The sequence below is a fragment of the Pleuronectes platessa genome, chromosome 7 (assembly GCF_947347685.1).
Source record: "Pleuronectes platessa chromosome 7, fPlePla1.1, whole genome shotgun sequence".
NCBI classification, from domain to species: domain Eukaryota; kingdom Metazoa; phylum Chordata; class Actinopteri; order Pleuronectiformes; family Pleuronectidae; genus Pleuronectes; species Pleuronectes platessa.
The window spans coordinates 2320306-2347963 of record NC_070632.1 but is presented as its reverse complement, the minus strand read 5'-3'; the positions used below and the strand labels follow the sequence as shown (position 1 = coordinate 2347963).

General features: G+C 45.6%; 2 protein-coding genes across 6 annotated transcripts in view; one reads left to right on the top strand and one right to left on the bottom strand.

Moving 5' to 3' along the window:
* Positions 1-296: 296 nt before the first annotated feature.
* On the bottom strand, positions 297-22604 carry ckap5 (cytoskeleton associated protein 5). 5 transcript variants are annotated; one of them, XM_053426079.1, is made up of 44 exons: positions 22471-22604; positions 18813-18912; positions 17699-17892; positions 16855-17061; positions 16438-16609; positions 16218-16350; positions 16020-16120; positions 15669-15782; positions 15479-15583; positions 15164-15253; positions 14591-14755; positions 14172-14300; positions 13904-14068; positions 13666-13767; positions 13418-13528; positions 13086-13178; positions 12480-12665; positions 12250-12344; positions 11967-12150; positions 11688-11839; positions 11303-11477; positions 10925-11038; positions 10611-10739; positions 10329-10523; positions 10108-10234; positions 9695-9780; positions 9195-9305; positions 8070-8192; positions 7817-7966; positions 7534-7737; positions 7320-7455; positions 6575-6768; positions 6298-6470; positions 4354-4527; positions 4133-4253; positions 3873-4052; positions 3598-3785; positions 3426-3501; positions 3144-3332; positions 2919-3056; positions 2750-2833; positions 2475-2634; positions 2256-2377; positions 297-2148 (listed from the first exon to the last, which is right to left on the bottom strand). In XM_053426079.1, exons 2-44 carry the CDS (start codon positions 18867-18869, stop codon positions 1888-1890), a joined length of 6165 nt encoding a protein of 2054 aa, XP_053282054.1. In that variant the 5' UTR covers positions 18870-18912; positions 22471-22604; the 3' UTR covers positions 297-1887. The 5 variants fall into 5 exon arrangements, with proteins under 5 accessions (XP_053282054.1, XP_053282056.1, XP_053282057.1 ...); XM_053426081.1 differs by having other exon boundaries at positions 297-2145; XM_053426082.1 differs by having other exon boundaries at positions 2502-2634.
* A 1989-nt stretch (positions 22605-24593) lies between these two features.
* The window catches only part of cstpp1 (centriolar satellite-associated tubulin polyglutamylase complex regulator 1), a 4526-nt gene continuing 1461 nt past the window's right edge, over positions 24594-27658 (top strand). The window contains exons 1-6 of the mRNA XM_053426104.1: positions 24594-24805; positions 24954-25056; positions 25595-25725; positions 25840-25924; positions 26546-26631; positions 27450-27658. The exon at positions 27450-27658 is cut by the window's right edge and continues 2 nt beyond it. Coding sequence (XP_053282079.1) covers positions 24682-24805; positions 24954-25056; positions 25595-25725; positions 25840-25924; positions 26546-26631; positions 27450-27658 — 738 coding nt within the window. The 5' untranslated portion in view covers positions 24594-24681. The remainder of the gene's footprint in view (positions 24806-24953; positions 25057-25594; positions 25726-25839; positions 25925-26545; positions 26632-27449) is intronic.

Sequence of the window (27658 nt, the reverse complement as noted above, 5' to 3'; positions counted from 1 at the left end):
AACAAGAACACGTTGCAACTTTCAAAGTACAAACAGAAATATAGTGATTTTAATTCTTATTAGACTAATAAGTTTGGTTTTAATCTGTTACTTGATGATCATGGAGTGAAGATGGTTTTCATATCATGACCTTAAACCCAAAGCTCCACAGACTCTAACATCAGACTCAAGGTGTCGTCCATCTTTATTTCCCTGGATCCAACACAGCACTGACAGTTCACTGCCGTAAAACACACAAACAAGACGCAGATGTTTAATATTCATGTATAAAATAAATAAAGTGATCAAACATGAAGGATTGTTAAAAAAAACAAGACTTTATTGCCGTTTTCCACTATGGATTATACAAGGAAAGCTGAGAGCAACAATGAAAGACGAGAACTGAGAATTAAATACAAAAACAATGTTATTTATGTTTTTCCTTTTCTCAACGGAGACGCCGTCATCAGAATAAAACAATGACTGAATTAAAACAGCAGCTTTGTTAATGCAAACTTTATTTACATGAGAAAATTAAAAACTGCCTTCATGCCATGCTCCTTAAACACAGAGTGAGGTTCCTTCAGATGGACCGAGAGCCGCTGACACGTTTGGTTGATGAGCTTTACAGTGACGGCCATGTTGGCTCTACAGTCCTGTTCCATGTTAAATAACGGAGGGCGGGGGGGAGGGGGGGGGGGTTAATGAGGACGATACGTACAGTATTTACAGTCAAACGTCTTCCTGAACGAACCAGTGAAAGTCTTCAGGTTTTAAATCTCGACCACACGCAGCCGTCGATCCCGGAGGAGAATCTTTTCCTCTGAAGGAAGGAAAACCTCAAACCAGCGACTTTACACATTCAGCTTCACGAGAAGACCACGACGTTCTGCTCAGAGACAAACTGGACCGGTCTCCTAACAAAGATTCTCCCTCGACATCGACAGGAGGCGTTAGAACCTGCTCAGCTCTGGACCCTGTCACTCAGAGGCCTCGTTTCTGTATAAAGATCATTAACTGGGACTGAAAAGGATAAAAATCTGACACTTGAGTTGATTTCAATGAAGTGCTGGAGCTTCCAGCTCTGTTTTCCCTGTGTGCTGTTTTGTAAGAGACATTTTTTGAGTTCGGATATTTCTCTTCACTGACGCAAACCAAAAGGAAACGTGATCTTTCCGACATGATTTCAAACCTTCAGCTGAAATCACATTGACCGTGCAGGAGGGTTGAGGGTTCAGCCACTAGGGGGCGGCCCCGCGCTGCATGGACACAGCTACAAGTCGGACTTCAGCAAAGTGAAGCGTCACGTTCAAACAGGAAGAAGGAACGTTCCTTCACATTGGTTTGTTTGAACCTGTAACCACGAGTGAAGCGGTTCATCAACAGTTAAGTGGTTAACGACCTTTTAATTATGTACAAACGCTCTGTGTCGTGATACTAAAACGGGGGGGGGGGGGTAGTTCACTATGTGGTTGTTTAGGTGTCGACAGGAGAGAAGAAGGTGAAGGACGAGACTCAGTCCTGATGGTTAACAGCTAAAACAATGATAAATAAAACACTTGAATACATCGGAATTGTATCTAAAAACACTTGGATAGTTTTCTGCAGTGTGAGTCTGTGTGTGTGTGTGTGTGTGTGTGTGTGTGTGTGTGTGTGTGTAGACGTTCAATCTGAAAGTGCTCGTCCACAATCAGATGAGGGTGCGTTTGATTTGTAATGACATACAGGCACAGTGGGCAGAGTCAGGATCTAATTCGAGGGTGCGTTTGTTTTTGTGACAGATTTCTGGGGCGTTTGTCTCCAAGTGTTTTCTACCAGCATGAGAATGTGAACACAGAGGGAGGAAGAGGAGGAGGAGGAGGAGGATGTGTGTTCTACCACCAGCTCCACTCCACGAGGCGGCGCTCCTCACTGCCGGTTGCTCTTTATCCGCTCCAGACGTTTCTTGAGGTCGTCCAGGTTGGCCGCCGGCGAGGCCGAGCGCGTGTGCGTGTGCGACGGGGAGTTGGAGTGTGCGTTGTGTTCCTGCTGGTACATCTCTCTGGACTCTTTGAGCTGGGACAGCTTGCTGTGCAGCATGTCGGTGGAGGACGCCACGGACGGCTTGGACGACAGCAGCGAGGAGATGGGAGGTCGCTGCTGAGGCTCGTCCTCGACTCCGCCTCCCTGCTGCAGGGGAGAGGAAGATGAAGACGAGGGTTGGCTTCTATTGTGTACATACAATCCTCAACCAAATATTAAGTGATAATAAATAAAGAGCTCATGTGTAAACTCACCCTGGAGGTGTTTTCCAGCCCTTGTCTCTGTCTGAGGATCTTCAGCCTCTCGTAGTAAACAGCTGGTTTCAGTTCTTCGTTGTTACTGGTCAGACTGGAGTCCACGCCGTGCTGAGGGATCACTGCAGACACACACAGGAAGACACACACCAGTGTTACAACACATTCTCTTCTTCCTCCTCCTCTTCCTGCCTTCGAACCGGCAGCTTCCAGTCGTACCTGCAGAGCTGTGGATCTGTGACTTGCCTTCTCGTTCGGACTCGATCATGCGGAGGCCTCTCTCCACGTAGCTCTGGAAGAACTGGGACGTGTTTTTCAGGAAGGGCTCCAGGTCGGCGTCCGAGTATTTCTGTTTGTACTCGTACAACTCGGTCAAACCCTGAGAAGAAGAAGGACACATGACCTCTGTCTGCCGGGCTCGGTGTTGTTCAGGAGGAAAGTTTAAACTGCAGCAACTCGTCACTAAATGAATTTAACAAAGCAGCTGCACCGACCTCTTTAGTATTTTCCTTGGAGCCGATCTTCTTGAAGATCTCAGACAGAATGTCACTGACCTTCGCCTTCGACATTCGATCGTCCTGAGAAGGAAACAAAGGACAGAGTCAGGTGACGCCTCCTGAAGGAGAGCCAGTGATTGGCTGGTTTCTGGTGGGTGTGGCTCACCGTGCGCAGGCCGCCCTTCTCGTTGCCTCGGTCGCTCTTGAGTCCCGACAGGTTCCCAGGATGTTTGACCACCAGCCTCAGATGGGCCTCCAGCTCCGACTCATTACGATTCTCTATCATCGATAGGTGGTCCAGGATCTGTTTATCAAGACGTCAGTTTAATGAACAGATCAAAGCCTGGAGATGAAAGTAGTGAAGCGTCTGAGCAGGATCCTGGTTTGTTACCTTGGGCCCAGTGAGCTTGCAGAGTGTGTGTAGCAGCGTCTTCAGGGTTCTGTGTGGGACGTCGTTCTTCAGCTGCTTGAGCTTCTCTTTGGGAAACACCTTCATGAAGTTGTGGACATCCAGTAAGATCCGGTCCAGGTTGATGCGGTCGATGGTCTCTGGGAGCTGGCGCGTCATCCTCCACAGACACTGAACACAGACACACACACACAGGAGAGTGAGTCAGACGTGATAATCCACTGGAACAGACCAGTGAGGCTCTGTGAGCTGTGATGGTCTCACCTTCATGACCAGTTCAGAGAACTTGGGAGGACCGGCTGTGGTGACCAGACTGTCCTGAAGCAAAACCAGCAGAGCGCTGCAGAGACGAGAGGAGACACATCAACAGGTTGAGATAAGAACAGAATCTTCATTTACAGATCTAAATAAATTTGATTTGCCTTTTCACACAAACCTGATCATATTGGTCTGGTGAGACTTCTCCAGCACTCTGATCACCAGCAGGTTGGTGGATCTGATGAGCTGCTGTCCGTCCTCCATGTCCTCCACCCTGCTGTCCAGCATCAGCGTGATCACACCGTGCATCAGGTCCTTCAACACGCCCATCGACGCCTCCCTGGCCAGGAAATCCATCGAGAACAACTGACAGGGAGGAAGAAAGAAGTTAGCGTGTCCTCGTCCTGAGCCTCAGCCCCGGGGTCAGTGCTGCAGACGCGTCACATGACTCACAGACAGCATGTTTCCTATGATGCAGCTGTACAGTTTGATGATGTCCCTCTTGTCCAGCCGCTCGTCGGCCATGTGCGTGCTGTTGATGAGCCTCAGCTGCATGAAGGTAGCGATGAGGAACTGGTCGATGTGTCCCGACATGACCTCGGCTTTGTCCTCCTGTCGCAGCACCTCGTCAATCTGCGTGGGGGGGGAATGACAACAGAGTAAGAGCTCTATCCATCTGTGTGTGTGTGTTTGTTTGTGTGCGTCTGTTATACCTGTGCCAGGGCCTGTATACTGGTGTTAATGTCCCCGCTGGCCACCTGAGAGATGACAAAGTTGATGGTGGAGGCCGTGCTGTTGTGGAGTTCATCATAGTGTGGAGAGACAGAATGGATCCTGCACAAACAACCACAAAGTCACAGATTAATTTGTGTGGTTGAGAAGCTTCATCTTCTGAACGTGCTCCGGTGTCTCGGGGGTGGGGGGGGGGCCTCACTTGGGCTCGGGGATCATCATCGGCTCCAGCAGCTCTTCCATGTTGTGCTGGACGAGGTCCGGCATCTCACACACTCTGCTCTGGTCCCTCTCGATCATGTCCAGGTCCAACTGGAACTCCCTGGGGATGGAGGGGTGGGAGGACTCGCTGTGCTGGTTGTTCTGACGGGCTTGGCTGGACGGACGCAGGGAGAGTGGACAGAACATTATCAATCAGCGTCTCATGTTTCTGGTCCCAGCTGACAGAAGCTTGGTGGGTCGTGACCCATTAAAACTTCTAACTGGCTTAAAGGTTTTTTTATCCAAAGGACTGGTCAGGTTAGAAATGTCCTTTTAGGTTTTTACATATATTTTCACATTAAAAAAAACACACAAAACTGTTGATCATTATGAAAATGCTTTGTGCAGAATTGTCTTTTCCAGGTACAGAACATCCAGGGATCACAGATCAGCCGGGGTCAGACTACATGAGATCTCCCGTGATAAACTCTCGTCTAGAAGGAGTGCAGCGTGAGGTGGGTTTGGAAAAGATGAAATGAGCAGCAGGCAAAGCTATCGATCATTTTATCTGGACTCTGACGTCATCATGTCTCTCGGCTCCAGCACAGGAAGAACTAACGACTCTAAACACAGGATATATAGTCTGACCCCAGCACAAGACAACAGGTAAAGCAGGAGGAAGAATGAGTCGTATTCAAGTGACAGCAGCTCTGGTGCTTTACTGACCACATGACTGAGAGGAACAAGGTTAGACTCTTGTTCCCAAACCATGTGAGGAGGCCAAACTCAACTCCAAACTTAATGATTGTTATCCTTATGAATGATGGATGTTAGACAGACAGTTTGCATTCAGGAGCTCCTACAATGAGGAAGAGGGAAGAAGAGGAGGAGGAGAAAGAAGTACTCACATCCTATACGTGCGATACATTATTCTGCTCCATAAGGAAGGCAGGCAGAGCAGAGAGAGCAAGAAACCACACAGGAAGAAAGATGGAGGGTTAGGAGACAAACAGGCAGACGACAGGCAGCCAGCAAAACCAGCCAGCAAAAGAACACACACACACACTCACACACACACTCAGGCTTCATCCACACTAGTATATCTTCTTTAATAAACACTGTGTTCAAACTAAAACATCAGTTTGAATCCACGTCCACACTAATGTGCCTGACGATACACATCACGTGACCTCTCGTGACCTCTGGACGACACCTGAGCTGGTGTCAACAGGAAGCAGAAAGAGCTCGGCTACAAGCAGCAAGGGTGAAGAGTAAGAGCAGGTGTTTCCTACAAAATTGATCTGAACAGCTGTTGGCGCAGACAGCAGGGTCAGCTTTAGGCTTGTGATGTGTATCCATGTTGTGTTATCCATGTTGTGTTATCCATGTAGTGCTCTACACGGGCGGCCGAGGCTAACGCCGGTTGTCCTCGTCTGGAAAGAGGTCATTTCTAAAAGGAGGCCAGCAGCGAGTATTAGCGGCTCTACAAGAATTATGGACGCCAGGAATATCCGTAGCAGAGCTGATGCGTTTCCAAATGAAACATAGCAGGGATGTAGCCTCACACACACAGACACACACTCACTCACTGGAGGTTGGTTTCACGGAGAGAGGACAGGATGTATGAGTGAACATGCAGTGACTCAGTAAAACAGGGTGAGAGGAGGAGGACAGATTAGTCATGAGCAGAGAACAAACAGTCAAACTCTAAGTCACAGCAGTCAACAGCCTGAACAGGTTCTGGATGTGACAGATTCCAGAGGAGGCTGGTTGACAGGATGAGAACATGCCAGGGGGAAACAAGTGGAAACGTTGGTTTGGATGAATCATGTTTTTGTGAATTATGTTGACCATTTAAATATATGTTTTGTGCTGAGGACATTTGATCCATTCACACACACACACGTATCGAACATGTCCCACCGGCCGGAGCCTGGGAACCTACTTGAGCTTGTTGGGCTCTTCCTGTGCCGGCTTTCGGAGGAAGGTGGCGTTGGGGTTCGTCGGGTGCTCCTTCTGAGTTCTCTCCACCACACTCGGCTTGGCAGGAGCTGCGGCGGCCTTCTTGGCTGAACGCTTGATTCTCTCCTCCAGCATGCTCATGTCTTTCTCCGACAACTGGAGAGGGACGAGGAGAAGAATGATTTAAAAATCGTAGGGCTGGGCGACATGACATCAAATCAATATCAAACATAGATCAGGACATGTGGCTTCCATCTTACATTTCCAATCAGTTTGTAAACCTGCTCCCCACAGGCGTTGTAGACGGCCACCACAGTGTTCAGGGCGGCATTGCGGACGGACGTGTCTCTGTCACCGATGTGAACAGCGATCTCCTTCATAGACTTGGCTGGAACCGGCTGGCATACATTCATCCCGTAGCCCTCTATCAAACAGCCCAGCTCCTCCAGGCATTCTGAGGACGAGAGGAAACAACATGAACAAGTCAGGAAACTAACTTTCCCCCCCGCAGGTGTTCATCATGAGCGAAGGGACTCCTTCTGTTTCCACCACAGGGACCTGGGTCTAAATGAAGTCCTGGGGAATTCATTCTAACCCCAACAGGTCTATACTCAGCAGGTTGTAGATAAAAAAGTTTTAGAATCTTTGAGTTTACTGTGCATTGTTTTGTTTTTCTATTGTTCATCAATGCATCGACGTATCTGAGCTACAGAACGACTACACAAGAGGAACTGGTAACAGAGTCCAGACACTTGTGTACTTTTCACCTTTGAAAGATGCAAGTTGAGCAAACTTAACATTCAGCCAGTTTATCTACCGTCCTTGTTGTTGTATAGTCTGCTGCACTAACGCCACCTGGTGGACGGGAGTGGATGAGCTGGAGGCAGCAGCTAATTTGCCGGTTTGAAGAAACCTTTTTGCTTCCTGGAGCAGTTTTGGCTGAGATGTGGCTCAAGAGACTTAGAGAAGCTTTAGCTGATTAGCTTGTTGTGTGTAGAGACATACCAGCTCTCTGTTTGGAGTTCTTGGACTTAGTCCCATCCATGAGGAGAGGGAAGATCTTGGATGCTGGGTAGACTTTACACAGCATGGTCAGTATGATCCGCACGTCTTTGCGAACCACGTCCTTTGACTCTCCAACCTGAAGTCAGGGATGAACGTGAGCAGGTGGAAGACAGAGCCTCTACAGTGGTTCTGATCCTCAGAGATGTGCGCTCACCTTGAGGATCAGGTAGGGGATGAAGGAGTTGGCCTCGTACTCAGTCAGGTGGTAGTCCTCTTCTTTCAACATGACAAACAACAGCTTCAGATACTCCAGCACCTTCATCAGCACCGTGGTGTTGGTGTCAAAGAAGCGCAGCGTGAACCACTTCAGGATCAGGTCCAGACAGCTGATGGTGGCGTCGCTCTCACTCTCCAGCCTCTGTTAAATACACACTAACTTTAGTACCAGAGCGACACACCTACCGACACACAACCTGGAGCTAGAGGCCGAGCGTTACCTCGATCATGACTCCTATGGCCTTGACGTGTCTCTGGAAGTCAAAGTGGTAAAGCTCGTCCTGCAGCCACTTCGCAAAGCAGGTGGACATCTGAGTTTTCAGCTGCTCCAGATATTCATCCCGAGGGGTGTTGAAGTTCCACTTCAAAATCTACAGTGGAAAAGAACAAGAAGTAAAAAATATCACAGAGACCAGGTGTAGTATATTCAAATCTAGAAAACCTTTCTAACCATTACATCTTAACAAACCATACCTTCAGCTGCTTCTCTTCTTTGATCCTCTGTTCCTTAGCGTTGGGAATGAGGACGAAGATCGGCCCGGACTTATCTTCTTCATCCTTCGCGCCTTTGGCAGGAGGCTTCTTCCCAGCGGCGCCCTGAGAGGGGAGGCAACACCAGAGAGCGGGTGAGCTGTTGTGTAGTTATAATTGGGTGAAATCCTGTTTTCTCACAGGGTCTCTCTGTGTGATTTGTAGAAGAGTGTGTGTGTGTGTGTGTGACAGAGTAGAAACAGGAGACAAAGTTGTGTTATGCTGAAAAGATTTCGGTGCAGGTTAGCACACAGGACAGTGTGGAAATGCAAATGTGATATTATTCCAAAAGATGAAACACACACATTCATGAGGCCTGAAACACCGACATGTGACCTAACTCCGCTTGTGCTCCACTTCTGCATGCATATACAGCACTTGATTTAAATGTTACATGTTCAATTTCACCTCACAACTGTTTCCACGTGCACATTATGCAGTTGTGTATTCGGTGGTGGTATTAGTGGAGAAACACAGGATTAGACTGAGCCAAGACTGGACCAGAGAGACGTCGGGTGTCCACTGAGAAACTGCCTACGTCTGCTGCTCATGAGCAAAGCCGTTTTCAGACATGCACTGTGGAGAACGTCCACACAATTGTCCTCACAGTTGGACACAGAGATTCTACAACCACACACGTTCAGAACGTGGAGCGCTAAGTTGAGGGACGGAGCTTCACAGAGGACACAGTGTCTTCAGCACATTGACTCCAGCGTCCTCCCTCGTCACCAGAAGCTCTTGAACCTCGTCTTCTTTCCATGTTGACATCTTCACCATCTCTCTTTCAGCCTGATGGTTTCTTCCAGTTCAGCCTCCGTCACGTGATACAAACACCACCAATGAAACCATTAGCTCACAGTGAATCCTCCAGTTAATCTCCTGCTGTATTCACACATGGGCTCGTTAGGACATTATCCAGAGTGTTTATTAAAGGGACCGACCGGCTTTCCAGAGTTTCAGGGGATTATCGGGAGTTCAGTGCATGTCTGAAAGCAGCTTAGGTAGCAGCAGAAGTGTGAAGACGCTCTAGGCCGAGTTTCATCGTGAGGACGCTTGTTACACATCTACCTGTTGACTGCCAGCAGCAGCCTTCCCTTTGCCGGGGGGCTTTTTACTAGCATTACTGTCCTTGTCCTTGGAGGGAGGGGGAGGGACGGGTTCCTCGGAGGAGGAGGAAGGCTGAGTGATGACAAAAACCACACAGTGTTTACACTTTACTGAAATTAATAAAAAGGAAAAAAAGGAAACAATGAGATGTCGACAACTTAAATAAAATAAATAAAAATGTTGATGAGTGAATATTTACACATGGAGATCTTCACCTCGAGTCTTTACACTTAATAACCAACGTTTAATGGGCTCAGGCTGGATTTGATCAAAATCAATGAGGAGCCAAATCCTGTCTGTTTTTTCAGTCTTACAAACAAGATTACGCAGCACAACGGGTAAAAATTATTAATTCAGATTTTTACTCTTTGTGCTGCATAATAAATCTATCATAAAAGACATGTGAAAACGTCTCTGCTCCAGGATCCACACTGAAAGTAAAAACAGGAGCTGAACTTCACCTTCTTGGCAGGAGCTCCTCCCCGGATCTTCTTAACTTCAGGTTTACTGTCAACACAGTCGTCGCTCGCGGGCTGAGACCTGGAGGCTGCAGAGGACGAGTAAAGGACATTTATGTTTATGTTGAGCATATTACTAGAATATTGTGTTGCATATTATCTTTTCAGGAACCGAATATTAAACTTTTAACCCTGATAGTCGAGGACAAACCCACTCAACTCTGCAGACCTTTGTCGGCAGTGCCTGCTGAGAACTTGACGTTGTGTTTAAACCATCTACCTTTTTCTTTGTGAAGCACTTTGGTTAACCAAGTTGTTTTAAATGTGCTATTTAACTAAAGTTGACACTGTCGCACCGATTCATTCGTTCTAAGTTTTCTGGATGTGAAACTGTTCGTTCATCGTGAACCACTCACCTGAAGCAGCTCGGCTTGGCTCTGCAGAGTCTTTCCCTCCTCCTGCCTTGGTGGGAGCAGCGGGTTTGGCCGGCATCACTGCCCTGGCCTTTTCCAACATGGCTACCACCTGATCCTTAGAGGACGTCTGGAGAGAGATCAACAATTAAAGTCATGACTCACTGTCAGGGGTCGGACACTAAGTTATTTGTTAGTCAAAGCACAAAATATCAGCTCAGTACTTTGAGTTTTCCAGCCGCCTTGGTCATTTTCTCAAAGCCCAGGTGCATCATGAAGGTGGGCAGCGCGTCCTGAGCCCTCTTCCTCACGTCTCCGTTTCTGTCCTCCAGGCAGGCGTAGAGCTGAGGGACACACAGCATCAGATCCCCAGGCACCGTCCTCAGGGTGGGCAGCTTCTCCGCTAACCAGCCGAGCACCTGTGAGACGAAGCGGTTTCAGGATTTAGTTCAGGATACAGAAAAACACCAATAAGACAGAAGAGAAGAACTCGTGTCTCTACCAACCTCCTGTCGCAAAAAGGGATTCTCCCTCTTCAGCTCCTCTGACAGGTCTTCTCCCTCCAGCCAGTCCTTCATCCCCGTCTGCTCCACCCACGCCTGAAGAGTAGTCATGGCTGCTGCCCTCACATTAGACTGCAGAGGGACAGGGAGACATGGTTATCTCACAGTCAGAGGACATGAGGCTGTCCCCAGATAGACACTTCATCATACCTCTTTTGATTTATGAATGAGCCTTCTCAGAAACTACAAACTGCCACTATTGTTAACATGAAAGCACAGATGTGTGTTACTGCTGCTGGTGTGCATGTGTCCAGTACCTTGCTGTCTCCCAGTACAGTGATGATGGGGATTCCCAGTGCTTTGACATGCTGCTTGAGTCCAGGTCCCATGGCTATAGCCAGCTGCTGCAGGATGGTCAGAGTCTGTTGGACCTGGAGAAATAAACACAACTCATTTTAACTTACTGCTCTTCCAAATATATTTTTCACTATGAGCTCCAAGGCAGCGCTTCAAAACCACAATGACCCAACTGGGTCCCTTTTAAAGTTTTCTAAGTAACCCTGTGACCAAGGGACACAACTTGTAGCAGGTTTGTTAATCTTGTCCTAATAAAAACTTAAAGTATGAGGGGATATGATAGAGGGAAGAATGTTTTATATCCAAAGGTAGCTCAGCAGTTCTGCTCTCTTACTGACCAGGATCTTGTTGGAATCTCCGAGTCGTTCCTTCAGGGTCAGAGGCAGCTCCCCGATGTTTGTTGTGACGAACTTGGCCTCTGATAGGATGGCTGCTGCCTCGTCCAGCCCCTCCTTCCTGATCTTCCAGTTCTTATCACCGATTTTAGACACCAGGTCGGACGTGATCTTGTCACTGAGGAGGAGACAGGGTCATTATGGACACTTATTTATAATCAACATATTTTCATGTCATGTGGGGAAATGATAAATCACTCAAGGACCAACAACAACTTCTTTGGCATCAAATATTTTCCTATTCTGGCTATTTTGACAAACAAGTAAAGTTAGGGAGTCTGTTTGTATTCAGATTCAATACTTCAGAGTCACTGGTCTGTGTGGTTACCTGATATCTGTCCTGGGCAGCAGGTCCATGATGTCCTGTCCTCCTGCTGCTGCTCCTCCCTCCTCATCCTGCTCCTCTCCGTCATCACCCGCCTCCTCCGCTGCCGCCCTCTTGTTGAATCTGGTTGGAGCTGGAGGAGACTGGCCCTTCATCTTTGAGGGTTGCACATACACATTGATCATTTCTTATCCCCTTGTCATGAGCAACTCCCTCCACAGAACTTAGATGAACATATAGACACCGTGTGTTTCTGTTTCTTGAACTCTCTGATGTTCTTACCTTTTCAAACTCTGCATCGATCTGTGCGAGGAGAGCCGGCTTCTCGTCTTCAAAGAACATTCTCAGAGGAGCTCCCATGTAGAGGTGCATGACTCCCAGCAGGGTGATGGCTGCTGTCCGGATGGCGGGGTTGGTCGCTCCCAGAGCAGTCTTCACGTTGTTGATGAAACCTTTCACATTGATCCTGGAGGGAGAAAGACAAATGTCAACAGATTATCTTAAAGTGCTTTAGCATCTTTGGTCTTTTTAAGATTTGAGTGTTAAAATGACGACTGAAAATTACCCAGCAAAGCCGAACTCCTTCATGGCGTTCGCCAGCCAGTTGAGAGTCTCCGCCTGGTTCTTTGGGTTCTTCTGTCCAAATGCAATTGAGACAACCTAACAAAAAAAAATACAAACCTTATAAAAACAGCATTAAGTGAACCCTTTGAGGTCAGAGCTTTGTCAGGGGTTGAAAAGGCCTTTTCAAATTCAATATAGTCAACTAATAAAGAAGAGACAGTGGTTAGAAACCTGTTCTGCAGTCCAGGGCAGCGAGCAGGCCTCCCCGATCGCCGTCAGGCCCTCTTTGGCGATTCCACCACATTTGACATCTGAGACTTTGTCTACCAAGCCGTCTAAAACCACGGAGGCCGACGTCTTTGAAAACTGTCCTTTCTGAGCAATAAGAGTCACAATGCGCAGCTTCATCTGCATCACCTAAACCCAGAGAAGAGAGACAACGACATGAGACAAGGAACCTCCCAATCCCTCAGGGACTCTCCCTCTCCTGACCTGAAAATTAGTCTGCTCTCTTCCTGAAATCTGCTCGAGGGTTTTAAATTTTTGCTCTGACGAGTTTGGTGAAATCCTCAATCAGATCAAATGTCCCTGGTTTAAAATCTGTTACTGATTCAAAACAGTTACTTTGTGCAAAATTGTGCATGTGACTTTACTTGGTACATATTTCTGATTTCCTGGTTAATGAAATATTATTGTGTCTCTCGTTTATATCGTCATTTCCATTTAGTTACATGTGAGGTTAAATATTTACGTTTACAATTTTACCTACAACACTTCTAAAGAGATAAGTTCTACACGTTATGGTCCTGAGATGAGTAATAAAAAAATAACAGTTACCTGAAAGTTAGTCTCCTTCCAACCTGGTTTCTTGGCCAACATCCTGACCAAAGCCTGACAGGGCATCTGCCCCTTATCCATGGTCTCAACGGCCTAGAAGCACAGAGGAATCTACAGATTAATGGCTGCAGATTTAAGATCATTGTTCAGATGGCGACACATGAAGCTTTTTCATGTTTAATCTCCAAACTGAAAACTTGAGCAGTTTGGATATTCTTCAATTTGTTTGAGGTCTTTATTTAACAAAGATGAGCATCGATTCCTGAGATTGGAGAAAAGTATTTAATTATCAAATCGATTACTCAATCCTCTAAATGATCAGTTGTACTTACCCGTTGGAATTCCTCCATACTCGCCAGTCTCTCCTTCCAGTTGGCCGAGTCCAGCTGCTGCAGACAGGAAGCAGGAAGTACTCCTCCTGCCAGGTCCTCGCACGCCTCGATCTGATAAAACACACACTAGTGTCATCAGAAATTCAGATTCTTCTTTATGGGGCTCATCTTCCTACATGTTCCCCCACATCTTGTTTTGAAGTCACTCAACCTTCACCTGACATGTGAGCGTTTGCACTGAGACTCACCGACAGTTCGGTCTCGATCACTTCTTTGTTGTCAGACGTCTTCTTGGCTTTTCCTCCGGCTGCAGAGGCGGGTTTGCTTTTCTTAGGTGGACCTGATGCCGTCTGCAAAACAAACAGAGACTTGATGTCGGTGTAGATTGAGTCCACGACCCAGGAGCCGCTGAATAACCAGGTGACAAACGAACATGTATTCTTTCATTCATTTTAGTTTTCTATGTGTGCATTGCAGTGAACATACCTTGCTGGCAGCAGCGGATGGGTTCTTCCTGGGTGGGGCGGAGGATTTTGCAGGAGCTTCAGCAATGGGGGGGGCTTTAGCAGCAGCTTTCTTGTCCCCGGCTCCGCCTCCTCCTCCTCCTTTTTTACCTCCAGGGAGCTCCACCTTATCAGAACTCTCCTTTATCTGTGAACACATGAAAGAGAGGGACAGCGATTAGCAGGCAAGGGGGGTAAAAACGTAGCTTCATAAAAGGTTTGATGGGAGTTTTCCTTCGACTGATCGTTACCCTGTCCAGTTTGAGTTTATCCAAGTCGGCTAAGAAAGGGTTCACAGCCTTCTCTCCAGCCACCTTCATGGCCGTCCCCAGAGCGTCAAACGCAGCGTCACGCACCTCTGGAGCCGAGTCGTTCACTTGCTGGAATGGAGAAGAGAGCGAGGATTTAATGGTGGTGCTTATATTACACAGCCTGAAGTCATCTCACAGAACCCCATATGAAGCAACTATGGGCTCTCACAAGTTATTAATTTAAATGGTAGTATTGGTACTTTTCACAAAATATTTTTCACTGAACATATTGTTTTATCAGCCCTGTATTGACACGGAAAACAAAATGAAACATCTGATTTATTTATCATTTAGAGTTTTGTCCAAAAAAAAAAAGTTACTGATACTGTGAAGGTGTTTCCAGTCGGGGGGGCAGGTACCTTGACGAGAGCAGCACAGAAGGGTTTGAGGACGCTCTTGGGCAGAGTGGCCTGTGTGCAGTGTCTGAAGGAGCGGGCTAGATACAGGGAGGCCTGCTGCTTGATGGAGGGATTCTTGTTGTCCATCACAGAGAGGATGTCCTCAGAAAGGTTCTGTAGAGTGGTCTGGAAAGAGGACAGAGAACATTAGACATTATATAAACAATAAAAACATCAAGGTCTTCTAAAAAGCATTAGAGGTCTGGGGAGTCAGTGGAGTGCTCTATATATAGCAGTAAATGAAGTAAGGAATCAATACACGAGCGGTGGTGGCTCTGTAGAGTCACGTCAACCCGACTGATGGAAGCTTTTAGAAAAGATCCCAACTCTAATGAACATTAAAGAAGTAACTTTATCGCTGGAAAGGAACATCTCAAAACTAGGTCACCTTGAAGAATGTATTTATGTTTGTGTAATTATCATGAACCCAGAGAAAACCAATATGATATTGTATGAACTCTCAACAGGGCGTCTGCTGCCGGCGCCGGTCAGTTTCAGTTGGATCGTGGTGACGTGTGTTCACACTCTACTTACAGTGAGGAAGATGGCATCAATAGCTTCTTGCAGGGCCAAGACGACCTGAGGCTTCTTCTCCTTGAACTTCTCCAGAATAGTTGGAACCACCTGAAAACACACACAGCTCCAATTTAGCCATAATCACAGATTCTGAAACGAGGAACAGTTCAGTCATTCAACTGTGGTTTTGTTTGACACAGAAATAACTGGTTAAATCATACAATTAATTACATCTTGAACTGTACAATATTTTCACTCTTATCTAATTTATTTTGTATGCTGTATTAAACTCCTTTTAAACATTGCTGTATAATGTGAAATAATTTAACTCACTTGTCCGGCATATGTTCCAAATTTCTTCCTGAGACCAGTGGCGAGGCCGGTCAGACATTTTGCTGCCAGCGTCACCAGCATCACGTTGGCATCTTTTCCCACAACCTGGAACATGAAACCAGTAAATGTTAAATATCGAGTTACCAGGTCGCTCCTCTTGTTAAGATTGATGAAGTAATTCGGTCTTTACCTTCTTCAGTGCTCGGACGAGGTCTCCATAGTCTCCATTCTCCAGTTTGGGCTTCTTGGCCAGAAGCTCTACAGCCTCCAGAGCTTCCTTCCTTTCCTGCCACTTTTTAGCTTCCTGCAAAAAAACAAGCAAGAGCTTCGTCACAGCCATACTATTATATTACATATTCATCTATTAGCTCAACCCTTTTATCTACAAGGTTAAAAAAATGACCCTTTAAAACTAAAACGCTCTGTGTCAACGCGAGCATTGTAGCTCCAGATCTCTATAGAAGATCACACCTGAGCAGTTAACACACAGAAACACTTTGTTTTTAAATTCCTAGTAGTCTATATAGTTTTAAAAACATACAATTTTGTCGTAGAAGTCTTTAGGAATCTTGGCCAGAATATCCACAGCTTCCAGCAGCTCATACGGATCCACTGCTACCACAGCGTCTTCTTCATCATCTCCTGAAAGAGGAAGAGGAGAGGGCATGACTATACCTCCTCGACATTAAACATGTTTGTATACACCTGTTATAGCAGTTTGTTGTCTGTGTAAACCTACCATCAGAATCTGCTCCTCCTTCAGCGCTTTGGTTCATAAACTTTGCTTTCAGGTCCTGCTGCGAGCGCAAGAACCTCGTTTGCTTGGCGGGAGCAGAAGGGAGCTTCACCCACTCCTCCTCCAGGTCCTTCAGCTGCAGAGACACAACAAGGAGGAGTTTAACTTCACCCAGAGAGGAACATTAATGGGAGTAAGTAAAGATGCAATGCGTCTGTCCTACCTGTACAGAGTTGATGGTCTGCAGTGAAGGTCGAATAGCATCTCTGATCCATCTGTAGATCTCCACAGCGAGCAGCTTAGCTTCGTCTCTCACCGCCTTCTCTCTGGACTCAAACTGCTTCGGCAAAATCTTCACTATTGGTTTCAGCGTCACAATCTTGGATCCATACTCACTATGGGAAGATGATGACAGATCGAGGGGTGAGAAGTCAGTGTCACTGAGATGAGATAGACGACTGGTTCACTTAATACTGGGACGACTTACATTATCCATCTAGCTCAGGTATTGGTCATTTAGCAGATGCTTTATTAATAAATCACCATTAGACACAACATAAGATGCACATTGTTTTCAGCTTGTCCCCACTGTGAGGACATCAATGGTTCCTCACACTCCAACCAGGGAAGAAGCACTGACCTGAGAGCCCTCCTGAGAGTATCCATGCAGGTCACCACTATCTTGGGGTTCTTGTTGTCCAGTCCCTTCAGCAGCTCGTCCTGAACCACCTCGACCTTCTCGATCTCGATGTACATCATACAGATGTCGGCGCCCAGCTCCTTGGCCCGGGCCTTTGGCTGGTTGAACACTTTGGTCACCACGCCCGACACCACCTCACCGGTCGTCCTGGAGAAAAGTAGAAATACGAACAAGGTTGACATGAGTTGACCTTTTTAAAAGATCTGCATGAGTGCACTTTACCTCAGCGAGTACAACTCCATCCTAATGGGAAACACTGCACACTCCTTAATAAAGACATTTCAATGTGCATGTACGCCTCGAGTGATAAATACAAATATAGAGATTAATATTAGACTCATAGTGCAGAGTTTTGGCATCGACTTGGTGCTAAAGCATCGTTTCTCGTGAGATCCCTCGTGCCTGAAGACCAACTCCTGGGTCTGCATCGTCTCTTTGAACCTATCATATCTTTCTTGGCCTCTCCCTACCTCCAGGGAACATCGTCTGACTTTGCCATCCCTTCAAACAACATCAGAGTCTATTTACTTTTATTTTCTGTGACAAAAGATAAATCAGTTGGCCCCATAACAACTTCCCAGATATGTTAATTCCCGTCTGTGAGCATCAACAAACTGTTGTGCATTGTTCTGGCGTCTGTTGAGGCTTTAATTTAATAATCTAAACACGTCCCGACCAATGCAGCCCCCCCATGGTATTTTAAAAGACTCTGTGTTTCTGCTCTGAATGAGCACTTATTCCAGTCTTTCAAAAAGATGCCCTTCTTGTTGTGACCATTACTCACTTGGTGGCTACATGAGCGTTCTCGACGAAGACCAGGGCCGCCTCAAGGCCTTTGAGCTGAGCCACAGCGTTGGAGTCTGTGACAAACTTCTTCAAGAGTCCGAGGTACTTCCCCCACTCTGGACTCTTCTCATCCGTTATCTTCTGAAACAACTTCACAGCTTCTTCATAACCGCTCAGACGGGCTTTCCACACCTGAAGAAGAGCACGGGTCGCAGAGGAGAGAGTGAAGAAGAAGAAGAAAAAGAGAGAAACATTACAACAACTGCTGCAACTGACAATTATTGTCATTATGGATTAGTCTGCCGATCGTTTCTGCAATTTCCTAAAAATCACAATTATAGATTCCCCATACCAAAAGGTTAAATGGTCCGATTATCAAAACAGAAAGATACTGATATTAGTTGAAAAACAAATAAAGCATTAACAGATGCTGCTTAATTTTCATCTTAGACTTAAATTAAGTAAGTTAAGTATAGTGTGTATATTGGCAGCAGGAAAGTTTATAAGAGAAAGTCAGAGATAAACTGTGTTTCAGGGTTTGTGGTAATAAAGGAACTTATAAACAACAATAAAACTATGATATAAAAGAAAATAACAGTTTCTAGGTGCTGGCATTTTCATGGGAGAATTGGCCAAATATAAAACCTCTGCAGCATTAACCATCCAGGCAGAAGAGCCATTGTTTGAGAAAAAGTAGAATCAAACACAAGAAGTTGCCAAACAACTGGATGTCATTGGTTCGATTCCCGTTTAATTACTTACACTACAATACATTAAGACTGATGTCATGCTTGATTGGTTAACAGCATGCTGGTATGGGCTGGATTGGATTTGTGTATTAGATTAATCCTCTACTTAAAGCCTATTGTGGATAAGGATCTAAATAAACAGGGGAAGCAAGTATGTCAGGAAGCTAATCAGACAGCAGCTGTGCCTGTGCTGGTTTAACTGTGAGACGAAGTTAAGATGAGCTCCAGGAAACACCAGCTGAACATGTAGACAAACGAAAGCTATGCATGATCATCATCTCATAACAGGAAGGTTTTGTGGGAGACATATAGTAAACATGTCCTGTTATTAGTTCTCTAAAAAGGAAATCTGAGGAAACTCACCTTGTGTTCACATTTCTGGTCGGTGGGAAGCTTCATCCACTCGCTATCGTCCCCCATGTTGGCCACTGGAGGGGGGGGGGGCTTCCCCAAAGGTTCTCAACTGGAAAAGCAACAAAAATATTATTACTGGAGGGAGGAGTAAACCCTCAAAATCCTTTCATAGCTGCAGCAACTTTATTTCCATCTCTTCTGGAGATATTCAACAACTCAGGGACTTGACATTAACAGGGGGTTTCCCTTCATAGAGAATTGTTTGGCTTAAAGTGATCAGGTTGGTCCCGGGCCAAAGTCATTGATTACTATAAAATAATTAAATAGCTTCTGTATGATTGTACCAGAACTTGAGGGAAAGTCAATATTATCTGTAAAATAAATAACTTTTTTAACTGTACAAAAATGTATAAAAGACCTAAAATGACCACTGCAAGCGGACTTAGTGGCTCCCCAGGTGTCTGCCCACGTCCTGGTACAAACCCCCCACGGCCTGATGGCTCAGTACCACCCCCATCAAATTTTCATCCTGGAAAAACCCTGCTTAAGATGCTTTCAGACATGCACTGAACTCTGAATAATCTCCTGAAGTGATCCAGAGGGGAGTCAGCTGCTCCAGAAAATACTTTAGTTTAGCCTAGAGTCAGTATCAGTAATCTAGATCACCATGTTCCAACTAAGATACATCTTTACATGTGCTGAAATATATTTGTCTTTATTGTCAGTTGTTGGCAATAGGAGAGTGAATCAAGTGAAGTCAGTTGCAGTCTCTGTCAGTCGCTCACTTCCAGTTGAAAGTATTAGCATGTGATGGTCTAATGCATATTCAGGGAGTGGCTACGGGTTCATATTTCCTATTGATCCGGTCCAGTCTCAGAAAACAGGCTCAAGATCATCCACATCTCGGCAAAGTGCTGTCGTCATGGAGCCAAATATTACACATAAGCAGTGAAAACCTGACAAATTGAGTCTTTCAAATTGTTAATGGGAATATGACTCACGGTAGTGAACTGAACATTTTACCACCGCTGCCAACAAATGTGTTACAAACTCTGCACCAGGCCTCTGGATGAATAGAGAGCAGCGATCTCTGTTAAAAGGAAATTGCTTATTCAACGTGACCTTGCTTGTCCATAGGACTCGTGCACAGACGCATAGAACGTGACTCGAAAGCTTTCCAAGAATCCTCTTGTTGACCTGAGGCGACAGAGCCCCCCCCCCCCCCCTCTCCCTCAACAAACCAGAGACTGCACGGACCGGTCCTCCTACAAAACACAACTTAAAACCACCTCTTTCCATTTTAGAAACAATATATAGCATGGGGCCTGTTCTACGAAGCACATTCAACATACACTCAGTCAACCTAACCTCAGCTCTCCTGATAAACTGATGAAAACTATGAAACGTGATATCAACCGTCTCAGTTACCTGTTGCTTTTCTTATCCAGCTCATGTGTTTGTGACAGAGGCTGAGACGCTTATTATGAGGATCATCGTCAGAACCATGAATAAAGTCTAAATATAAAGCCAATATCTAATGGTAAAGTCAGTAATAGGGATCTCCAAAAGTAACCGTCCACAAAGTGAAACGTAAAAAAGTGATCGCATAACTAGAATATATGAATATCAACGAAGAGATTAATTTTACTAGGCTTATAACTGATTGTTGACAGATGAACAAACTATTATGAAAAGGCTACGCAGATAAAAACATTGAAGTGATGTCAGTGTTTCTTCTGCCAGAGCAGAGAGAAGAGAAAAGAGGTTAACGAGCAATGAGTCCTTGAAATGTTCGTTAATAAACAGTTCGTTGATCCTTTTATAATAAAATACATTAGAGGCTTTAGTTTGTCTTTGTTGAATTAAAATGATTTTTATAATTGTTGTGTTCCGTGTGGAGATTGCATGCCCCCCATCTCTGCCTTGGTTTTCTCCAGTTTCCTCCCTGGACATGCAGATTGGGATTAGTTAATTGGAAAATCTAAATTAACTGTGTGATTGGTTGTTTGACTCTTGGTTTCCTGTGATCTGATTGGTCAGTAGTTCAGTTCTTGATCCCTCATCTGAAACTTCAGGTTAACGGTCCAGCATCACTTAACAAATTCAGGGGCCCGCCTCCTTCAGAGGACGCTGTTTACACAGGGTCGGGCAAACTGAGAAGGTCGAACTGAAATGAGACGTCTGGTCTACAGAAGCTTACTGTAGACCATCATCACCAGGTGATCCCGCCCCTACTGCTATTACCTGGCAACGTGGATGAAGTTGGATGCAACTATAACATTTTAAAGCTCCTTGTTTTTTTGACATGTGAACCTTTAGCTGTTTGGTTGCGTTAAGCTTCTCCTCAGGCGACAGGTGTCTGGTCTACAATGAGTCCTGGGGACAGGTGGCGATGGGAATGATCCACACGTCAGAGCCTCCATGTCTCTGGGTCCAAAGGACATATTTGCTTTCCACATTTGAAACAGCTTCCGATATGCGACAGTGTAGTAGCAGCACTGCAACCGGTCTTCAAATGCAGCCTCGGAAGGAGGCAAGCTAATATACAACCAACCTTTACAACCAGCTCTGCTCCCAGTAGAACTACATGCACCCATTATGGAAGGCACTTTCACTTTTTATGGTTTAACTTTCTTAACTGTGCAATGCAATAGTTCATGAGCAATCCATTCACTGTCCATATGTTTATTGTTTTCACACTTAAGCATTACATGTTACTTATTACTTACTGATGCCTAATTTGGACTCTTGCTGCTGTAATATTGCAAATTGCTCAGCTCATCTTATACATGGGGGGGGGGGGGGTGATAGAATCTAGGACAAGTCAATAGTAATGTGGATATAACGGGGAAAATAATGATAAGTATAAAATGTTAATTCCTCTGGGACACAACAGTCGAGGTCAGAGATCAAATAATTGCCCCACGCTGCAGAACAGCCTCATCTCTCCCCCCCCCCCCAGCTATGACCGCCATTACACAGGGTTTCTATGACAGGTAGGAGGATGTGCACGAGGGAGCAGGCAGGTGAACTACACTGCAAACAATGCATCTGAAGTTCTGACCTACATTAAAACGTCAACACAACCTGGGCTGAGTATGACCCCCCCCCCCCCCCCCCCCCGCTGGAGCCCACGTACCGCTTCACCCAGAAACTAGCCTGCACCCTGGCACCCTGACCAGGCATCACCAACCAGGCTAGCAAAGCCCAGCTACCAGTGCCAACCAGGATCTGGTCTTGTCAATATCAACATTTCCAGTGTGCTCACACTGGGAGTGGTCGGCATCCTAACTAGCTGTCGGCGGTTACCAGTCATGTGAGCGCCATTAACTAGCTAACTTAGCAACAACACTGACAGCTGCTAGGTGCGAGTTCGAACACGGTTTCTGCTCCAACGTCTCCTCGGTGTGAACTCACGCGTGTCCGGCCTCGATGCACAAACTGGTTTACTGGTTTTCGGCCCCTGGAGACAAGGTTCCCAGCGGGTCCTCGCTCCTCGTTAGCTGCCGTTAGCCGCTGGGAGCCCGGGCTAGGAGCTAATCTTCCATCCGCGCCAACACAGCCAGGCCGAGCCACGCACTTCACACCGGGGGACACACGGCCAGCTAGCCTCGTTAGCCTGGAGCTAACTGCGCGTTCTGAAAGGGATTCGGATGTTGAACGTTACCTGCTGGGGTCAGTGGGAGACAATGCGCCGCTGGCTGTCCGCTTTAATGGAGGGATACTGGTTCTGTGTGGTGGAGCTCAGCCGAGCTTTATACCAACTTCACCACTGACACCTGCTAAACAAAACACCACTTCCGTTTCACAGTAAAGCTCAGAGACATGGCGGCTCTCCGCCGGGCAAACTGTGGAATTAACTCGTGTATGTTCAATAGTTTCATATGTTGTTCTGTATATTAATGTAAAAGAATATAAACTGATGTGTTTCTGTATCTCACCGGGAGACTGAGCCAGCTGGTAATTTTGTTTTAGGCACGAATTAAAGGCAACTTCCGGTTTTGTGGTTGCTGCGTCTGTCCAGCTTGTTTTCAGGTTTGAAATGTCTCCAAGGGCGGAGAGACAGTGGAAGGGCGGAGACAGGAGGAGAGAGGAGGGAGACAGAGAGAGAGGGACAGGAGGAGAGACAGGAGGAAGACAGGAGGGAGACAGGAGGGAGACAGGAGGAAGACAGGAGGAGAGACAGGAGGGAGACAGGAGGAGACAGGATGAGAGACAGAGAGAGAGACAAGAGGGAGACAAGAGGGAGACAGGAGGGAGACAGGAGGAGAGAAAGGAGGAAGACAGGAGGGAGACAGGAGGAGAGACAGGAGGGAGACAAGAGGGAGACAGGAGGGAGACAGGAGGAGAGACAGTGGAAGGGAGGAGACAGTAGGAGAGACAGTAGGTAGACAGGGGAGATAGACAGGAGAGACAGGATGAGAAACAGGGGGAGACAGGAGGGAAGACAGGGAGAGAGACAGGAGAGACAGGAGGAGAGACAGAGAGAGAGACAGGAGGGAAGACAGGGAGATAGACAGGAGAGACAGGATGAGAAACAGGGGGAGACAGGAGGGAAGACAGGGAGAGAGACAGGAGAGACAGGAGGATATATAGGATACAGAGAGAGATAATGGAAGGGCGGAGAGACAGTAGGGGAAACAGAGACAGGGGAGAGGGGACACAGGAGGAGAGACAGTGGAGAGAGAGACAGTGGGTGAGACAGGAGGAGAAAGACAGAGACAGACAGGAGGAGTGATAGGGGAGAGAGAGACAGACAGGAAGAGAAACAGGAGAAGAGACACGGGCGAGAATTGAGAGAGTGAGACATTATTTATTTAATATTTATTACAAAGAGTTCTATTCGCAGGACCATGAAGAACCACACAGATTAAAAAAACACATGATGAGATTCACGTCCGATGTATTAACATTAACATTTATATATATTTACATTTGTATTCATGTGTATTTATCTTGATATTTATATTTTACACATCACGACACAGTTGACTTCCTCACTCGTCGCTAGACAGAACCGCTGATTGGCTACATTTGAACTACGGCCCGCCCTCAGGATATGATATTTGATTCTGATTGGTTAACCACACGAATTGCTCATGCGTGGCAAAGATTTGATTGGCTGCTGCAACAGACACACCCTCCATTGTGCGATTGGTCTGAATGCAGATTATCCACCCAATTACATGATTACATAATGTTATAATTCTGATGTAATAATATAGACACACGCCCTTGTATAACATTAGCCTGAGGTCAACAGATGGAAATATTTAACCCTTTGATCCACAACATGGTTCACAAGTGACCCGGCAGTTTTTATTTTCTCTATCTCTGCAGTTAATGAATTTACATTCACTATATCAGGTCTTCCCCAATTAATCTGTTTTTAATTTTACCTTTGTTACTTTTTGAACTAATTTATGAAATATCTTGTTTTTTGATTAACACAAATCATTATTTTCCTTTATCCTTTCTGTACTTTCTAAACACATTTCTGTACTTCTACATGCATTAGGAGGGGGTTTGCACAGCTTGTGTATCAAAGGGTTGATCGTGGAGGAAACATATAAACTATATGAAAACTATAACTAAACTATATAAAACTGAAAAAACTGACACTGACACGACACTGTGTCCAAAAGAGATAAATAGATAGATAGATAGATAGATAGATAGATAGATAGATAGATAGATAGATAGATAGATAGATAGATAGATAGATATTATTATTGTGCAGAGAACAGCTGAGGAACCTTTGCTCGCTCTTGTTGTCCGGGGACACTTAACGATGTAACTCACAACATCCCGTTGTTTCCATGGCTCTCACCGTGTCAGGACGGAGAGTTAGCATAAATCCCAAGGACACAGAAATAACATGAACGTGTCACGTGTAGCTGCAGACATCGAACTCGTTCTCAGGTCGGATTCGACGCTTTCTCCCGAGAAGAGAACCAGGATGAACCGGTTTAACTCCACCGTGTCCGCGGACCAGTACCTGGGTATGACCCATGCTAGCTGCTTAGCTCGTTAGCTTCAGCTCTGCATACTCTGCCTCATTAAGACATGTTCTTTGTGTGTGTGTGTGTGTGTGTGTGTGTGTGTGTGTGTGTGTGTGTGTGTGTGTGTGTGTGTGTGTGTCCCTCACAGCTGACAGCAACGTGTTGTTCTACCTGAGTGATGCTGTCACTCAGCTGCTGGAGCACAAGGAGGAATACACTCAGTTCGGGCTGATCCGATACTTTGCTGAATAGTAAGTGTTTCAGTTCACATCCGGTCAGCAGTGAAACGTCATCACCTGCAGGTCTGAGATCTGCACGTTGGACTGAGGAGACGAGAATCAGACTAAACTAATAGAAAAGCTCACAATGAGATGCCATCGAAAAGATTTCCAAAGAAATAATCATAATAAAAACAACCTTTGAAAAGTTCAGTAAATGGAAGAAATAATAGTCAATTGTATTGAACAGACAGACAGATCAAATTCATTAAACTTTAGAACATATATGCTTTAAAATGATTTATGTAATCACAAGCCAAGTTAAAGAGATATGTCTTAATATCACGTTTAAAGATTTTAACTCTTCCAGCTGCTCTCAGGTTCCAGCACATCCATTAAAATGAGATAGAACATTAAAATAAAATACACCCACATCAGAACAGGACATGCTTGTACACTGCCTTTGTAAACATGTGTGTAGCTAATGTCATGTAAACACTGACACGTCCTGATCACATTTCTGTCAGCTGAGGTGGTTTTGTAACGTGCGTGTGTGTGTGTGTGTGTGTAGTTTCAGCAGCGTGAAGAACAGTAACCACGTCCTCTTCAGAGAATACAACTACATCAGGGCCACTCCTCACAACCGAGCCTCCTTCATCAGAGTCTTCTGGAGGTGCTTCAGACAGATCGGCAAGAGCGGAGGTGGGAGAGACATGTCTCGAGTCACGATGGTTAAGTTATGGTTGTGTTACTGTGAATTGTAATTATTGAACAACCAGGCTCCTAACATCAGTGTCACGTGTTGTTGTGTTGCAGACTTACTCTCCGTGCTGGAGTACAAGTCTCTGCTGCAGTTGTTGTGTCCAGACTTCCCAGTTGAGGTGGTGCAGAGTGCAGCCAGGTCAGTCCACAGACACACTACAGACACACTACAGACACACTACAGACACACTACAGAAACAACTCCACACTTTTACCCTGAAATGTATCTTTTTTCACCTCAACCAACTCCTTTAGGTTCTTTTAAAACATTAGTTAAAGATTTCACTCAGAGAAATACTCCATTGTTTGCTTGCTCTTCAAAACTTTAACATTTAACATGGAGTGAAATTTAGAAACTATTATATGATTACTTATAATTTTAAGTACAAGCTGTATTGCAGTAGCATGGATATCTATAACTATGTTGAAGAACTTGAAATCATCTGTTATCTTTACACCCTTGAAAATTATATATATATATATATATATATATATATTTTTTTTTTTTTTTTTTTTTTACTGGGACAACAAAACATTTAAAGAAAATCTAACCTTTCAGTTATTGCCCTTCACATTTGATGGTTCATATTTTGGATTTTATTTCCATGCTGCGTCCCCTGCAGGTGTTTTTGGTTCTTTCATATTTTACTGCTGGGACGGCCGGGTCTGTTAATGGGCGCTTCACCACTGGACTTAAGTCATTGACATTATCAAACTGGTTCAAACTGTTGGTCACTGCTTTTCTGATCTGGTCCTGTAGAATTGTGCTGATGGACGACGCCATAGACTGTCTGATGTCCTTCTCTGACTTTCTCTACGCCCTCCAGCTGCAGCTCTACTACCAAGGTACAGCTGTTTATTATTCATGTGTATACACATGGTGTCCTGGTTAACACATTCAGTTCCCTCAGTTTGTCTGTAACCCAGATTTATGATGAGGTGACATAATGATAACCACTTCACCGACACAATCAAATTTCATACAGTTAGAGTTTGATCTGGAATAGATTCTAAACTGAGATTGTGTTTTTCCCCCTTGAAGAAACACTGTTACATTCATTGATCAACAGCGCCCCCTGCAGCCTTATGTGGTGATTAACTCTGATTGATGATCCTCTGCTTCCTGAACCTGAAGAGCTGCAGCTGTAACAATTCCACCAAACTCTGCTCAGAATTCTTCATATTTTAAAAGTTTGCTGCTGAATATTGGAGATAAACTCTGGTTTTTAATAACTTCTGAGTGTTTTTAACTGATCTCAGTTCAGCTTCTCTCTTCACCTGGAGCTGGTTGTGACAGTCTGTGACCCTCAGTCAGTTGTTCTCACAGGAGATGGAACCCACTCACCAGAGTTACAGAGAACAGATGCTCAGGGAGAGAAGGAGGAAACTTTCTCCTTGTTCACACTCACACACCAGACTCACTTTATTCAAGCTGCTGGTTACTGTTGCTTTAAAACTGTAATATTTCCTCTGTTTAGATATGTGATTTTAAAACGATAATAGAAACTTGACAACTTGTAACGAGGGATGAATCGTCCCATCAGAAGCTGAATCAAGCAGAGTTCCACCCCCTTACCACTGACTGTCCCTTGTCCCCTGTCCCTTGTCCCCTGTCCCCTGCCCCCTGTCCCCTGTCCCCTGTCCCCTGTCCCCTGCATCTGTAGAGTTCCTGGACAGCGTCCTGATGATCTACCACGACCTGCTGGCGGGGAAGAGTCCCAACACCGTGATCGTCCCCACCTCCGACTCCGTAGAGCAGCTCCCCTCCCTGGCCGCAGAGGAGAACGACAAGGAGCGGCAGCAGCAGCCGGACGGCGTTGAACCGTCAACTCTTTGTCAAAGTATAGACGCCCTCTGTGACCGGTTCAAACAC

What these genes read in the sequence shown, in the direction of transcription:
- ckap5 (XM_053426079.1), bottom strand. Translation starts at nt 18,869, where the DNA reads ATGGGGGACGATAGCGAGTGGATGAAGCTTCCCACCGACCAGAAATGT. An exon ending in AAGACTTCTACGACAAAATT is followed by an intron (nt 15,783 to 16,019) that starts GTATGTTTTTAA and finishes GTTTTTTTGCAG; the next exon opens with GAAGCTAAAAAGTGGCAGGA. An exon ending in TGATCGAGACCGAACTGTCG is followed by an intron (nt 13,529 to 13,665) that starts GTGAGTCTCAGT and finishes GTGTTTTATCAG; the next exon opens with ATCGAGGCGTGCGAGGACCT.